Here is a 17,411-nt window from a genome sequence, read left to right as displayed (position 1 = left end):
CGATTATTTTCTCAAATGACACAATTAGGCGATGCAACAAATCATTTCATTTTTGTTTCCATGCTTTGCATGGCTATAATGTAGAATCTCACACATCAAAGAAACCAACACAGACATAATTACCTAGAAAGGAAAGCCAACATTTTATGTAAAAATAATTTCCCCCACTTGTGTCATTATTGAAATATTTCACAAAAACATTTGCTTTTATTAATAGCCGTTTTCCACGCAGACCCTCTTGTAAATATGTCAGTTTTCCATTACACACCAAATGATCTAACCTGCTTTTTTGTCACCTGCAAATAATTAGACACTCAATATGCAAAGCAACCTCCTTGAAGAAAAACAAATGGTCATAATTCTGTTTAATTGTACCTAAATGAGGCAGAATTTATTTTTAAAGTGATAGACACCAGGTGTGTGTTACTCAATGTTCTGTTTTAGTATGGTACATGTAGTGTTTGAAACCTTAAAGCTAAACCCCAGGTAAAAAGTGGGTTCCCCTCCGTACTGCAACTCCTCATTTTGAACAGAGGATGATGACTAGGGGGATGAATCTTTCTTATTCCTTACTCATGCAGGCTTACTCTTCATAAATCTGCTCCCCTGAAGCCTCTTTGGTAGTTGCAAAGTCAACATCATCCTGTACAATGCAGGAGCAGCAATCCTGTACTATACAGGAGCACGCCAAGAGGCGGCCCACTTTCTAGAGCAATGGACAGCAGTTGAGTAAAAAGAATTTTTACTTTCATCTCCTAATTCATAATCCCCTAGACAAAATGAGCTCAGTTTGGCAAATGTATTTCATTTTGGAACTATGGTCCTAAAAACGATCAATTGATACATTAGTATAAAACGTGAAGTATCAAGGTGGTCCAGTCATTTTGATTGTGCTGCAGTGCACCTCAAATCACCTAAAAATGGTCATGACTGTCAATGAGGGCAAGCAAAAATCCATCACCACGGGTTTCAATGCTTATTTAGGGGAACATCTCTTATTATTAATACCTCATACAGATCTTCATCACATCTAGTTTTTTTGATCTGTTTCATCCATTTAATCATGTGGTTACTGATATAACAAGTTAGCCAAATGTACAAAAACCTAATACAACCTCAAGTGGTTGTAATAGGTCAGTCTGGATGAATTTTCCATAACACATTAAACTGGGATAGTAAAAACATAAACTCCTTATGAATCTGACAATATAGGATAAGCTCCGCCAAATACACTATAATAATAATAAAAAAATACACTACTAATACAAGACTAAATTATGCCTCATTAACTCATAAAAGAGAAATTTCTCAAAATCTGAAATTACCATATGTTGACTATTATATGTCAGTGCAATCCACTTTTTTTATCAACACTTAAAAGACAGACAACTTTTTCAGTATACATAGCTAGTTTTGAGCTTTTATCAGATGATCTTTTTATGTAGGAATTCAGAGTATATATTTCTATAGGAAGTACTGGGGAGGGTTCACATACTTCATGTCTACCAGGCAGTAGCATGTTCTTTATGCAATAAGCATTTTACTATTATTTGTTTATTTTCAAAGTTGTGAACAATTCAATCATTTTAAGTAATTTTACTATGGCTTAACACCCAAAACCTTTTTATTTTGTTTTGGCCAGTAATGGTCACTATAAGTAAGATTTTTTTTTTGTTTTTTCCCCTATAGAGAGCATTGGTAGGAGCAACAAATCTGAAGGCTTGTTCATTCTCCAACTCTCCAACTATGCTACTGTTTGTTGAGATTTAGATATATATATACTACCTAAATAAAACTGGACCAATTGATAGAGTTAAAGGGAAGGCAAGCCAGGACAGCTTTTAAAGGGGGAGTTGAACTACTTTTCTTTCTTCTGTAAGATACTCAGAGAATTGTGACCTCGTGTAACTGGGTGAATCATCTATATATGAGAGGTTGTAAATGCAAATATACGTAAGTGCTTTTACAGCAAAGGTCTGTTGCTAATTATGAAACTGTTCAAAGGTTGTCATTTATGGTATATATTTTTCACAGGTTTATTGTATGATATGGTAAAATCATCCCTTTACTCTAAACAAGTAGACGCTGACCCATGAAACACTTCTGCTGAATGCTCCTTTGAGAACCTTTCTATATGCATTATTATATACCCACAGAACCCAGAGGATGTATTCACATATTGTAAATTCATGTGCTAGATCAAATCGTAGAGGGTTGAGGTGGCTAACTGGTGTCATTTGGTTTGACATTAAATGCTATGTTCATTTGCATTTAATCATTTTCATTTTTGTTGTGGCTATTGACAAAACTAGTTTAGAATAGTGTAGGAAATAGCTAAAACTCCTGGAACTTTATTTTGTAGCTGCATGTGTCCTGTTGGGAATGTTTTCCCTTATTTCTTGTATTGTGCCTGAAAACACAACAGGAAATAATCGAAAATCACCTCTTAAAATGTCATCAAAACATGGGTCTCCACTGAAATATTGTTCTCACATTTTTGTTTAAAACGCAAAATTTGGGATTTCCCATCACTTCTGTTTTAAAAACAATGGTTACCAGGTCAAATCAGGGATTCTCTCAAAATGATGGTCCATAACTGTCATGTCCCATCACATCACTGAGGACTTGCTTACCAATTTATCACATTGGTTTACTAATGGCCACCCCTTAACACTTGCCTTATTTTATAACATTGAATAGGATGCTTCCCAGCCTTTCTCCTCCCCATAAAATAAAAATAGGCTGTTCATCAGGGTGCCAAGCAGTCTGGCTGTATGGCCATCATTCCTAAAGTGTCACCCAAGACGATCATTTTGGGCAACAGTAATTGAAAGTGTGTGGCAAGCATTATTCTACCCACAAGGATACAGGTCATTAACTGACAAACAATCTAATAGTAGCCATGGCATTAATGCTGGTGTGTGTTTCAATATTACAGTGAAAACTAATAGCCATAATAGGTCCAACCAGTGGAAAAACAGCAGCAAGCAGGCAAAATGACAACAAGTAAAAAGAAGTATACCAGACAACAACACTTTATACAGGTCTGCATTGATAAGCACCAGTAATCAAGCTGTGCTTGGCTTCTACTTAGTAGACAAAAGTCGCACATAAAACATGCAGGCCATAAAAATATACCTCCAGACACATCTTTTCAATAAAATATATGAAACAAATACATGTATCATTTCCTTGTATTTATTACCCCAATGTAAATACTGATTAATCTATCTTGGCATGCTTTTTCAATAGTCTGTACAGAATAGGATGCTTGTAAATTCATATGGTTTCAGAAACATGTTGATCTAATAAAACATACGTGAAGCCACACAAAGTGTTGAGTTGTATACAGCTACTAGGCTGGCACCTCTACCATTAGATAGAGCAGCTGGAAATCACGATGGGGAAGAATTAACACGGCTCCCCCCACCCCCCAATGAGTAATCTGACCATAAATCACATCTGTCAACATTGAAGACTTCAACTATTCTACAAAGGCTAATTTGCTTTCATGATATTGTCTAAACTCCTGCAATAATGATAACCAAACATAGAACCCACACGAAGCCCTGTAATTATGACAAGGTAGCTATAGACAAAGCATTGTCCCGGAAAGACGTCTTGGTGCTGTTTAGTTCAATTAGCAAAGTTTGACATGAGCTTAATTATGACGTATGGGCTATGTAAGCTATCAAATATTCTATACTGCAGTGGAGAAAGTATTGGAAAGTAAAGCTCATTCATATGTCAATCTTACAGATCACTGTTTTTGGGATGTACTGTAATTAGCACTAGGACTCTTCAAAGCTGTAAGTTATCATTGTTTCAAAATGATGATTAAGATAGTACATCCTTTTTGATAAGGGTCACAACTGGAGGGATGGAAGTCAACTGTTTGTTGTTCAAGAATAAACATTAGTTTGAAACCATAGACAATGTCACTTTAAGCTCTTCTTCTTTTCATCTCTTGGCCAGACTTTTGATAGCCAGGTTCCCTCCAGAGGTTGTTGCAAATTATGACTCTTAGATAAGTGATCAATTAAAACTATGATCATGTTTGCTATTTATTGGAGGAAGGGTGAATCCCTCTCATGTAACCAATATGCTATTGTACCTATAGGTATGGAAATAATTTGGTGGGGTTCCCTGAGACCATAAAGTTTTGGGAAATTCTCAATTCTACTATTGTTAAAAAAGACTAGGTTATTGCTGGTTCCCACAGTAAAGTGGGAATAGTGGTTTACTACATTGGCTTGGAGGCATTCTGTAAAATAGTCCTTATCTCTCGGTTTATTTGTAGCCAATACCAGTTTGGAGTCTATATACTTAGCTATTTCACATCAGATCTTTGTAGGTTTATAGGCAGTAAGCTTTGTTTAGGGAACTTTCTAGATGTAATTAAAGCCTAACTCTAACTAGACCTTTGTGTGGAGAAAGGAAACAAAGGAGATGAGATTCTGTAGTTGAATATAAGGAATTAGGCATTTTTATTGCAATCTATTGCTGTTAAGTTTGGTATAAGTTCTTTATTGTTGTTCTTATTATTATGAAAGGTTTAAATGGATACAAAGTCAACCAAATGGAGGCAAAGAGTAATGTATGTTCTGCTTAGAAGAAAAGTCTATTACAATAATATTATTCAAGTTTTTACTATAGACTGTTTATTATTGAAGCAAACTTTAAGCAACATAGTTATTCAACCAATTAGCACACAGCTCTATCTGTCTTTCTATGACCAAACCAACCCATTGGAATTCAGACTATTTGCAAGTGGACAGAGCCAAATGTAAATTGGATGGAAGACACAAGTGTCCTTCTCAAGAGAACTCGGATTCCTGGCCAGCTTCTCCTGTCTGGCAACCTGACTGTTCCATTCACTGGATTCAAGTTCCTGGGAATCTGTCTCCTTGGTGGGGGTGGAGTTCATCCTTCTTGGATTGTGGCCTGAAAGAGTTTTACTAGATTTGGCTACTGTGCGAAAACATTGGCAAAGAGAGGGTTGGCTTTTGAAGTGCAGACAAATATGAGGACAACTGGGGTTTCATGATGTGCCTAACCAGGCATGAGCACAAACAGCAGCTCTAAATGATGGATTATATCTAAGGGTTTTTTCTTTCATCTAGCAGGCTAAGAAATTGATCACAATACTATTAGATATTAGTGTTTGGAATGCAAAAAACATTTATTCTGTACTTTGTTTTTGCATTTTTCTCATATTGGATTGATGCAATGATTTTCTTATAAGCTGATTTAATAAAGCTGATATTCAAGCAATGAAAATTAACCTCCCATTCTTTATTGTTAGGGAACTCAACCATGAAGCTGCTGGTTCCTTTTAGATGTGTGTTTGAGTGTGATAATTTCAGCATTTCCTACGGAGAAGACCAGTCACCCCTGAATGCTAATTGTGCCCTGCGTGACCAGTCTGCACAACACCCCTTAGCTTTACAGGGCATAGACATACATTTACAGCTGCTATGCACCTTGGCTATCAAAATTATGTTTTTTCAAATGAACATAAAATGTAGTAATAATCCACCCTTATTTACCACCAACTGGGGCCCATAAAAGGCTCTTTAAGATATATGTTTGCCAAAATTATTTTATTTACTAGTTCCTGGGCTATATTTTTTCCATATAAGCAGGCTTACTAAAACTGCTACTGCAATATAGACATTTTGAAAGAGTAACAAAAATACTTGCATCTTTTTTTGAGACATTTATATTCCTACAACTTCTGAACTGTTGTATAAAACGAAGAAGGGCTATACATGTCTCAATGAATATGTCCATGCTAGTCCCTATGTGGGATCATTCATATGTCACTGGTACACCATTTAGTAAAATCATGAACACAAACTCAAAAAGATCACCAAAATGCCATGTAACGTTATTACTCACATAGCATGGGACAGAAATGAAATAAAACCTATATGTTTTATTTTAGAAAAAAGCTAACCTCTCTCTGTGGAAAGCTATTCAGGAAAAAGATGTCTGTAGGCATGTTATTGCAGAAACAGCAATGTGATCAGCAACTGCTATACAGTTTTGTTAATAAACCCATAAAATGCTCTTTTTGCAAAACTGAACGAAACAGCTGGATTTACATGAACAGACAAGTAAAGGAAGAATACAAGCTACCAACATGTAAAAAGAGCTTGTCAAAATCCCTTTCGCCATAAATTTGTATGTTAAAATTTGTCACATGCTAAGATTTACATCTTCAAGATTCAAGAATTCAAGATGACAGCATTGCAATTGTCAAGCTAATTGTCAAGTAAAATTCTAATTTTAAATATGGTATTTGAATACTTTTAGTAAGTCCCTACCACTTAAATGGGTTTCTGTAGAATTCCTTATGACATTATTTTTGGATATCTGTTTATATGACTCTAGTAGGGACATTAGACTGCGGGATGGACACACACTTTGTAAAAGATTGCACTCTGTATAGGATCTGACTATAGTGTGAAATGTTTAAAATCACAAAAGCGTGAAGATTTTATGAAAACAAAAAGTTAACATTGAAAGAATTATTAAGGTACTTAGCTATAAAACATTCATCTGTATGGGCTTTTTAATGAATGTCTGTACACTAATAATATGCCACTCAGTGCATTTATCAGGAAGAAGATTTGAACATCATAAAAAATGCACCAAATGCTTGATTAAAATATCTCTTAATTCTCACATTTCATTTCAAATCATATGACCTACATGGTAATTTCCTAAAAAGCCACCTCTTCTCTTGAAATGAAATTTCCCTTGAGTATTTCTATCTCTACAGATCTGTTCGATGAAGTGAAGAGTACAGCAAGATCCTAATGGAAAGCATGTCATGATCTACAGGTGTCTAAATGCTATTAAATCTATATTTTTGAATAAACTAAAGAAGTGGTACATAAAGTATATTATTATATACTAAAAGATTTGTTTACCTGTGTGCGATTAAAGGCCACTCTCGCAAAGACTGCTTGAGACACACTTGCTCTTTTCAGTTCATCACGGACTTGCTGGTAAATATCTGGAGAGACTTCCACTGAAGAGTTTGTAGTCTCTACTGGCTTGACAGGTCTGGGGATTGGTGGATGATTTAGAAATTGTTGGTTGATTGCTTGAGGATGTTGATGTGCTAAAAGTCTGCTAACGGCTATCTGTTGGTTGATTAAATGTGCCATGGCTATTTGCTGCCGCACCAGTGAAGGACTGATCTGTGGAGACAACAGTCCAGGGCTCATTATTGGTTGCAATGTTGGGACTTGACTTCTGATAGGAGTGCTATGGTGAAGAGGACTATGAGGTGCCTGCTCATTGCTCTTTCCTAAACTTGCCAGCTGGTTGATATTGGATATGTGTGTTGGTCGCTGACCCAGTACACAGTAGTCTGTTAGATTGTCCCGTTCAACTGGAAAGAAAAAACAAGGAACCTTGATTAGCACACTCAAGTTATAAAACTTATTAGGTATCATTAGAACAACAATAAAAACATGATCCTGTTGGTAGGTTGCTTAGAAAATGACCACACATACTGGTAAATGTCTGAAAGCTCCCATAAAATGTATATTTATGTATTATAAGATTTGTACACATAGAAACACTCACCTTCCTAACTTAAGTAGTGAAAACATGAGATTTTCCTGCAATCTCTAGTAATCAAAAATCTCTAATCCTCCTAGCAATATAATGTAGGTTACCTATACTTTAGGTCACATAACAAAGTTTGAGAACAGTCAAGAAAAAAGTACTGATATGAAAAGTTAAAACCCAATTAAACTGAAAACTAAATGACCAAATCTGAAAGCAATCATGGTAATTAGTGTGCAATGTAAGTATTACATTTAGAACAGAACTTTACAAATTGAAAAGCCCATCATGTAGTTGTGACTTCCTGTTACCAGACTGAGGCCTTATGTTTGCTCACCACCTACTTCCTGTGGACTATTCGTGTGACACATGGGGGCTGATTTACTAAGATCAGTTCTCTCTACCAAAGTGACTTTTTACCATGCAAAAGATAATTCACAAATAATTCATAAATGTGGTGAAATTTTACTTGCACGTGTATATGCAAGGGGATAATTCACATAGCATAGTGTGAATAGCCTATATTCATTTAGTAAATCAGCCCCATGTTTTGCATTGTAATGCAAGGATTCTGGAAAATGTAGTCTGATTTCTATTGTTCGTCTGAGGTTGGGTGTCACATCTGGCTGCCCTCTCACGGGCTAAATTCAGAGATTAGGGGAAACAGCTGTAATGCATTTTGCAAGCACATTTACCCATTAAGCTAATATTCTGTCACCATCTATACACCATCTGTATTATTTATCAACCTGACTGCTAAGAATTTGCCTTGTTCAATTTTGCACTTGGTGAAATTTAATTGTCATTTTCCCGTCATGCCTGTAGATGTTTTACTGGGCAAAGGCTTTATGTTTTTTAGCACATCATGAGTTATAAAGTATACTACAGGGAAAATGGCAAAAATGCTTTAACAGATTACTACAGATATACATTGTGATATTACACTGCTGCACTTGAGCATGGGAAACTTTATGATATAGTGAAATAATCTATCTCTTTGGTGGCTGATTTTATCTGGTTATTGTATGGATCAACATACCTGGCAGTTTTACCTCTGTCCACAGTCACTACAGTCCTGAATTTCCATAAGCACATGGACACCTGCATCTACCAGGTGAAATAAGCTCTCTCGGGGGTGGGTGGAATATAACCTCAGCCAAACATATCAATATTGCCATGTACATCAATCCAAACTATATAAGGTTACATTTTTATTTCTGGGACAGGGAACATCCACTGTCTGCAATGAACCTGATCGCTACATTCAAATTTCAGCCAATTAATCTATAACTACATAGGGTATGTGATCTGCCTTCGGATATGTTCTTATAATGAAAGAATCATTACTCATAGTCAGTGACACTTTAATCCTGCCAGTACACATGCAAATACCTATAGCCGATACCTTATACTTCAAAACATTTGAGCCATGATTGTTGTTTTAACATCACAGTACAACTGGTACATCATAAAAAGACTGGGAATAAATAGATAAATCTGGAGAGGAAGTCAAATTTACAATATAGTCAACTATATAATCTACACCTTAAAATGGCCAATCAACTTAAATCTCATATTGCTGCTTTTGGTTCTAAAAGTAAACCAGTCAGTAATTCCTTTCAGCTGTCTTGGGGTCAGATCATTTCCATCACTGCAGCCTGTAAGCACATTTTTGGCACTCTATAAAACCCCCTTTGATAGGATCACAAAATATTTTTGGGGATTTCTATTTTTTACCTGACTTAAGTATTATGATAACATGTAAATAACTTAACATGAGTTCACTCTTTTCACTGATAATAAAAACAAATATTGCAGGCACTATTAAAAAAAGCCAGAAAAGTCACCTCTCAGACATGTGCCTACTATGCCTAAAAGTAACAGCCAAAACTCCAAGGAGAACAAGTCTGGAACAGAGTAAACCTAGCTGTTAGAGAATCCTAAACATGTAAGAAACCAGGGAGTGATTTAGCCCAAGTTATTGCATCTTTAACTACAATATAATTTCTTTGTACTTTTCATGTAAATCAGCTAAATACAGTATGTTCAAAGTGCATCAAAGTGTTCCTCTGCAGCATACTGGGAGTTGACAAGTATTTCTACTCAAGCTACTCAATATTTGGATTGATCCAGCAGGAAAGTATTTTGCCATTCTAAACTGCAAATTCAGTTAGGCCTAACAGTTCACTGTCGAATATATATATATACATATATATATACCTCTTGACAAAAACAATGAGCCAGTAAAACCTGGAGATCATATAGATTATAGTACAGAAGTCCTGGTCTAAATGGCAGTAACCAAAAGAAAAAGGCAAAAGCTACTGAAACCATGGCTTTAATTAAAAAGCATCAATTTACTCCTACTGCTCTACCACCAAGACATTATTCTTTAATCCAAAACAGGTTTGATGTCATAGTAGTACCAGACAATCTAAACTGCATTAAAATTTTAGGATGGATGTCTTAACATAAGAGATTCTTTTTTTTTTTTTTTTTTTGTATAGTGAAGAACAATGAACATAAATGCTAAAATGTGAAAATAATTCAAAAACTATTGGTTGGTCCAAGTTAATGTGCTTGCCATAGCCACATACTTTTCTTAGGTGTCCTTGTGCTCATGGTTGCCATTAACTTCTCTGTAATGCTGCTGTCTTGTCACTTCTATAGTACAGTTTGTAGGTACGTTCAGGCTCACATACGGGATCATTATTGTGAATTTTAAAACAAATCAGAGATATTTTTCAGAAATCTGCAAACTTTAAAGTAGTCTTAGAAAATGACTAATGGTTTTTCAGTGGCAGCACCTCTGCACAAAGTCTTTCATTTGATTTGTGAATATTATTGTAGCTAGCGGGTTTTGTGATGCTCTCTAACCTTTTTGCAGAAGCTAACATATTTTTTAAGTTGTTAACACCTACTAAAAGCACAGGAGGGTCATTTTTTATCCAATAATGAATAACAATCCATCAAGATTATTCAAATCTTCATATTTAAGTTAATAATAACCAACTCTAGTCACAAATGATATTTCATTTTTAGGTAATCAACACTTAATCATCTGACAGTTTCTTTTACTTTTATAAAATTTTAGAAACATCATGGTGTTAGAAGTCATATCCATAATAAATTTGGGGCAGTTTTTTTTAAACTGATTTACAGTCAATCCATTTTCTCCCAGCTAGAGTTGATTTCTTTTTAAATGCATGGACTGTGAAAGAATTCTCTTTTCTACTAAGAATGATCTTACAGCTCCTGATAGGAAAGCTGTGCAAGCACCGCCACTGTTTACTTATAATGCATATTGCCTTGGTATTGCTTATATTGGCTGGAGTGTATGAAGACTAGTGTATGCATATGTTGTATGGCATGCAGTCATCACTGGCATGTATGCATGTAAAGAGAAAGGGACTGCAATGAGGCTGCAGGAGGTCAGCAATAATGAGATGAAGCAAAGAATGAAAATAGATAAAACACGCATTTTAACCCAAAAAGGACAATTGTATATAAAACAGAATGCTTTAAAAGGCACTGAGAAAGAGGTTACGTCCACTTTAAACCAAATTGATCTCAAAATTTTGGAATGTTGTGATAAAAATATCTATCCCGAAATAAATAAGCCAGATAACAGGGCACTCATTTCCTACAAATAAGGTTCACTGATAGTATTTAGGGAAGAGCATTTCCCCTGCCAAATAAAATCAGAAGGCTTTATATGTTCCTGAAACAATTGTGATATTACCTTGTTCTACAAGCCTACCCCATCATGTCTATGCAGATCAAAAGCACTTGAACCCATTACAAGCAAAGCCTGTTTACCTAACTCGACACCCTAGACACTCTCAACTTGTTTGTGTTTATGAGCAAGCTTAGGAAACAATGCAATACAAGGAAACCAGAGAGTGCCTCTCTTTATCTGTCTGCGTACACAATGTCTGAGAAACACTGCTTTGGTTCCTTGACCTCCTTGAATCAAGGTTGTCTTCTGTAGAGGTTGTACTGTGAAAACAAAGTCCTCATTTACTGCACTGAAGTAGACTAATTAGTCTGTACTCTGTAAAGATGTGGAAATTAGTCAGCTGAGTAAGTAAGAACTGATCTTGCTGGCTCTAGGTAAAATAAAACAAGTTATAGGCTCATTCTAAAACAAGTTATAGGCTCATTCTCATGGATCGTTTGGCTGAGGTCTAAAGGCCAGCAGAGAAAGGACTCCACTTTTGTGTGTTGATGACCAGCCTAAAGGAACCATGCAGATTTTGAGCTGATCTCTTATTAGTCATTTTGATCTATATCTATAAAAACCTGTGTGTAGGCTTTCCACATTTTAAACAGTCAGATAAAAATATGATCAAAATATAAAGAATGTTTAATACCTTGAAGGATTAGATACAGAATCTGTATGACATAATTTTTGCCGTTTGGTATTTACCATGTTTAGTTAAATGTATAAATGTTAAATAAATTTAAAAAAAAAACAACCAGTGTGATCAAAATCAAGAAAGTCCTTCCAAAAGTAATCTAAATGTAACAATCAAAATGCAAACTGATGTGTGAGTATCTAACCTTAGACCGTGGTTAGTTGTTAAGTATCAATCTGACAAGGACAAAAATGCATAATTATCGGCCATAGATGTGGCTATGCTACAAACCAGAGATTGGTTGCCTGCTGCGCCTTACCTACAGGTCACTTTAGGGAAAATAAATCAACAATTGTACTAAACAGGCTATCATCCATAACTTGTACTATACAAAACCCAATGCTTTGCAATATATTAGTAATTTTTTAAACAAATGTGCTGATTTTTTATAGCTGCCAGAGAAAGATATGAACAATTTTTGATGGAAAGTCTTAATTGTTAATGATGTTCCATTTGTGCTTAAAATATGTATGCTTTTAGCATTAAGTAAGACTTTTCTGTGCTAACCTAACAATCAGTAGGAATGTGGTTCTTTATATGAATTAGAAAAGAACTCATCCCATATTTAACCAAACATTTCCTGGCAACAACTATGATATACACTGATATACATAAACAGATTTAACACACAAGCAATGTATTACAGTGATAGTGCAGGCTTCAAACTATTCTTTCCCAATGCTTGTCCCTGCCATTTTTTAAATTAAGCCACCATCCCTTTAGTCTTCTTTAGCTCTGTTTGCCCAGGAGAAGTAGAGTAAATCCTTTGACCTGGAGCATTACCAAAGCTGAGAACTCTCTCTAACCCCATGTCACATGTTTTCTGAATGGCCGTTTACCAGACACTAGCGCCAATATAGATGAATAAGTATAGGGAGTCACTTCACTACCATGGAGAGCAGTCCAGAAAAGGGATAGTCAACAAAAAATGAACCTGTTGCTGTGTCCTAGAAAAGTGACAGTTGGGTCCCTCAGACCTCCCAAACGTTATCTTCAAAACAGGATGCTCATGACACATTCCTTATACCTTCTCCGTATATAAGCAACAGTCTATTCTCCAGAAGAACATCAAAGTAAACATGCCCAGTAACTAATACTGCTTCCTCCAGACAGCCATCATGCCAAAAGCAAGAGATGGATGGTCGAAATGGTCATAATTCCATTGAAAACACTTTATCATTCAGAGGTAAATAAAATGTATTTTGCTGGAGCATTTTTTGCCCTAATTTTCCAAAAAACCTGGGGGGTATATTGGAGGCATTGCCCATAACAACCAGCTGGGTGGATTCAATGTCTATCCTGCATTAAAAAAAAAGCACTGCAATTATGTTACTGCCTCCACTATTGATTTCCTCCAGTTTTACAAAATCTGTGATTATTGGCTGTTGTGTACCAACAGAATATATAGCTCTTCTACATCTATCAATAACAATGCACTCCATCATTTTGAGAAATTTATTATGTATACCTGTTACATTTCTATCTCAAATAACAGAACAATTCATAACTGGCTAAACTGCTCTAAACATCAAACTCAGTGTCTCTCAAACTTTTATCCCTGAGTATTGCTTAAAAGATTTTAATCTCATTTTAGTGGTGTTGGCCCAGAACTATGCAGACATCATCAAACTGGAGATTATTTAGCAAACGTTTAAAGAACCCCTAGCAACCTCAGGAGGAACCCTGGATGTTAATGGCTGATCTAACCTATATTAAAAGCATTATCCATTCAAATCAGAAACAGTACAGCAATGCAATTACCCTGCCAACAGGTATTTAGCACTTTTTGACAAAAGGTAACCATTGTAGACTAGATCAAACTAAAGCCTACATAAAAGATATGAGTACCTTGTGGGTCCACCATGTAACTTTTCTACCATGTAACCCACCTAAAAACAACCCAATCCCCCAACACATGAACACAAAAGCAGTTATGTACTTAGTTTTAGCGCATCTTGTAATAACAGATTACTATTTTTACTACTAGATTTACTATACTATTCAAATCATTTATTTTATATATGTTTATTACATTATCTTAGTTCTTTTCCAAATGAATATAAAATTCCCCAAAGGTACAGAACATTACCTTTCATCTTCTTGAACTTTTTATACCATCTCCCAAATTCGTGGCATTTGGTGGTTGACACATTGGCATAGTATGTGCTGTTTACAATGGAGGAGATCATGCTCTGGAAGAGAGTACAGGATGAGGCAATGTTATTAGATAAAGACTTGGCAGGCAGAGAAGTGATTGGTAAAGTATTCACTGATCAGCCATTAATGTTCCTCATCTGTATCAGGATGAAACATTAGACTTGTCCCAGCTAGAAAATACTACATAGTAAATTAGAAATCAGAATAATTTACTGCCTTCGATATCTGCCTCCTTTAGCCTTCCACAGTATGCACACATGAACAAGAAAACAGCTTTAGCTAATATCTTACCTGTTTTAAAGTATGTTGCACTTTATGCTAACACATTTTGTAGTGAATATTGAAAAACAAATATTTCTAAACCCCAGGCAAACAGCTAACCACAAGTTTAAGATACATACATGTCAGCTAATATACCTTTCAAATAATTTGTATTTCTATTCAGACAGCCTGAGTTTAACATCAGAAAAGAGTTAGCAACTAGACTTTCCTTTACAGTAGTTAAGCTACACTGCTAGGTAACATCTTACATCATCACCTCTGTCTGTGGCTGGACAGTTAAAGAACAGCAGAAGACTGTGGTAATCCTTCTGCTCTCTCTGCCTATCAGGATGTTTGTAGCACATGTGCATGCTGGACATAAACCAGCTGATGGATGTGGTCATCCCATTCTGACTAGCGCAGCCATTGTGAGGAGATAAGCACTCTCTAAAACCATAAACTCTGACTAGATGTATATACAGCTTACACGGGGCTTCCTTTCACCAAGAGAGTAGCTAGGATCAGGGATTGCAGATCTTCACAAAGTAAAATGATTTTTTTCTGGTGACAACTCTTATATTTTGGATTTCCCATCACCTTTTGTCCCTTTGACAATACATTCACTCTATGTTCTGCAGTCCTGTCCTAGAATGAGAATGCTGCTGCATCAAAGTAAATGAGTGCTCTCACCCTAAGGTAGTAGATGTGATATCTGCAGGATGAGCTAAATGTAAGAATGCTAGAAAAGAAAAACTAATGCAGCCAGAGTGTTGAGATGCAATATACTTCTTATTTTAGTTTATGGATTTAATAAACTTTGACTGATGAAATCAACTGCACTAGATGCCGAGTGTATTCTACACTCACTGCATACCATGATACATGGGCTCCACAGATGTGGAAAATGTATTATCACTGCTCAGTTAATCTTCACTCCTTTTATAAAGGGGAAGGGTTTTAAAAGTCCCTGGGGACAGATAATCCTGCTAACACTTTGGGCACAGAAGCTGTACATTTCAGAAGAAATCCTGCAGTTAAACAAATCTGCCTTCATAATGGTTATATCACTTGAAATTCTCCCTGTCCTGGGGTCCCAGTCATTAGAAATAATGACATATGGAAAGACACACACATTAGTGACAAAGGGCGAGAACAATGGTGATTTAGGAAGCATGATGAAATCAACTGCACTAGATGCCGAGTGTATTCTACACTCACTGCATACCATGATACATGGGCTCCACAGATGTGGAAAATGTATTATCACTGCTCAGTTAATCTTCACTTCTTTTATAAAGGGGAAGGGTTTTAAAAGTCCCTGGGGACAGATAATCCTGCTAACACTTTGGGCACAGAAGCTGTACATTTCAGTAGAAATCCTGCAGTTAAACAAATCTGCCTTCATAATGGTTATATCACTTGAAATTCTCCCTGTCCTGGGGTCCCAGTCATTAGAAATAATGACATATGGAAAGACACACACATTAGTGACAAAGGGCGAGAACAATGGTGATTTAGGAAGCAGAACCTAAAAGGTAAGATTAGATGTCCTGCCATGAATAATCCCATTAATGCTTCTCAGATGTTTCAGTTCAGTTTCCAACTGCAACAAGACCACACAGCCAAGAGCCTGGGAACGTACGTGCTGCTACCCCAAGTACAACGCTTAGACTAATAAGGAGAATTAATATCAGTTTTAGGAACGTGTCATTAGCACCTGTGCTGAAATTCACTAAGTAGAGAATGATTTAACCCTCTTCTTACTCTAAACCGTCTGCAGGACACTAGGTGGATAATTTCTACAATGTAGTTATCTTAATATATACTATATATATATATATTTATATATATTTATATTTATTACAGTCCTAACCTTTGTTTTTAAGAACAGCCTGTATTTTGTGTTTTGCAGACAAATAGAAACCCTTTCAACTATACAAGGAATTATGTAGTGCAGAATAGAATTACAGACAAGGCTGCTGGTGCGTCAGGATATGAAGCAAAACACAAAAAATAGAAGACCTTGATGATAATGCATACCAATAAACAAGTATAACAAGAATAACAGCAAAAAAAAAGATGAAATTATATAATAATGCATAAGATTGCATTTTCTAATGGTAATAGAACTACAGGGACACACAGCATACAAAATGTGGGCTACAAGACTAAAATAATTATATTATCCGGTGACACATGTCATAAAAAGGCTGGATACGATTGTGCTGTCCCTATGTAGAGTCCTTGGAAGCTCTGTACTGTTATATGGCACAAATTCAGAGCTAAGCCCAAACATATTATTAAAAAGGTTACAAACCATATAATAAAAAATAACTCTGAACAGCACTTTGAATCGAAACATAAGATTATGATCATGCTTAAAGCTAGTCACATAATATTATTAAATAATGTATTTTGTTTGAGCTCAACATTTGTCTATCAAATGTCTCGAGTTCTTTATGCTATTAGGTGAGTAGACCGAAAAAAGACAACCAAATCTACATTTCGCTGTACAGACAATATCACCAACTATTAATACCATAACATTCACCAAGAAATGTAATTCTTTTATCTCCAGATGCTGGGTGATCGATCTCACTATACAGACATATAACAAATGTCTCAGGTACACCTGATCACAAAGTGTAAAGCATGTCATCTAGTAAAAGCCTTGGAATGCCAGATGAGTATTGGAACACATAATACCCACCCATTGGGATATCACACATACATTGGAATTGTTATACTTATGCCTCTAATTAAAATCAAAGTTATAGATATCTATCAACATGCTTTAAAAAATAGGCTGCAGTGTGTGAACCTAAGCACACTTTAATTGCAGCAGTATATATTATTATATATATATTACTGTCTAATTGGCCAAGGAGTAATCATTGCACTAAGCTCCCCTCTACTAGCCTTAAGCTGCAAACAGGCAAGTAAGTTTGTTTTATTGCAGCAGGGACATCACCTGTCCCTTTTGAAATAAAC

At 35.8% G+C, this 17,411-nt stretch overlaps 1 protein-coding gene across 2 annotated transcripts in view; it reads right to left on the bottom strand.

Moving 5' to 3' along the window:
• The window catches only part of SATB2 (SATB homeobox 2), a 94,065-nt gene that overhangs the window by 28,877 nt on the left and 47,777 nt on the right, over window positions 1-17,411 (bottom strand). For both annotated transcript variants that reach the window (XM_072418637.1, XM_072418639.1), the window contains exons 6-7: window positions 14,092-14,194; window positions 6,939-7,405 (exon numbers count right to left, since the gene is read on the bottom strand). In XM_072418637.1, coding sequence (XP_072274738.1) covers window positions 6,939-7,405; window positions 14,092-14,194 — 570 coding nt within the window. The remainder of the gene's footprint in view (window positions 1-6,938; window positions 7,406-14,091; window positions 14,195-17,411) is intronic.

This window comes from Pyxicephalus adspersus, chromosome 7 (genome assembly GCF_032062135.1).
Source record: "Pyxicephalus adspersus chromosome 7, UCB_Pads_2.0, whole genome shotgun sequence".
Lineage (NCBI taxonomy): Eukaryota > Metazoa > Chordata > Amphibia > Anura > Pyxicephalidae > Pyxicephalus > Pyxicephalus adspersus.
Note: the sequence above shows the minus strand (reverse complement) of the source record. Positions and strands in the feature narration are given on the sequence as shown.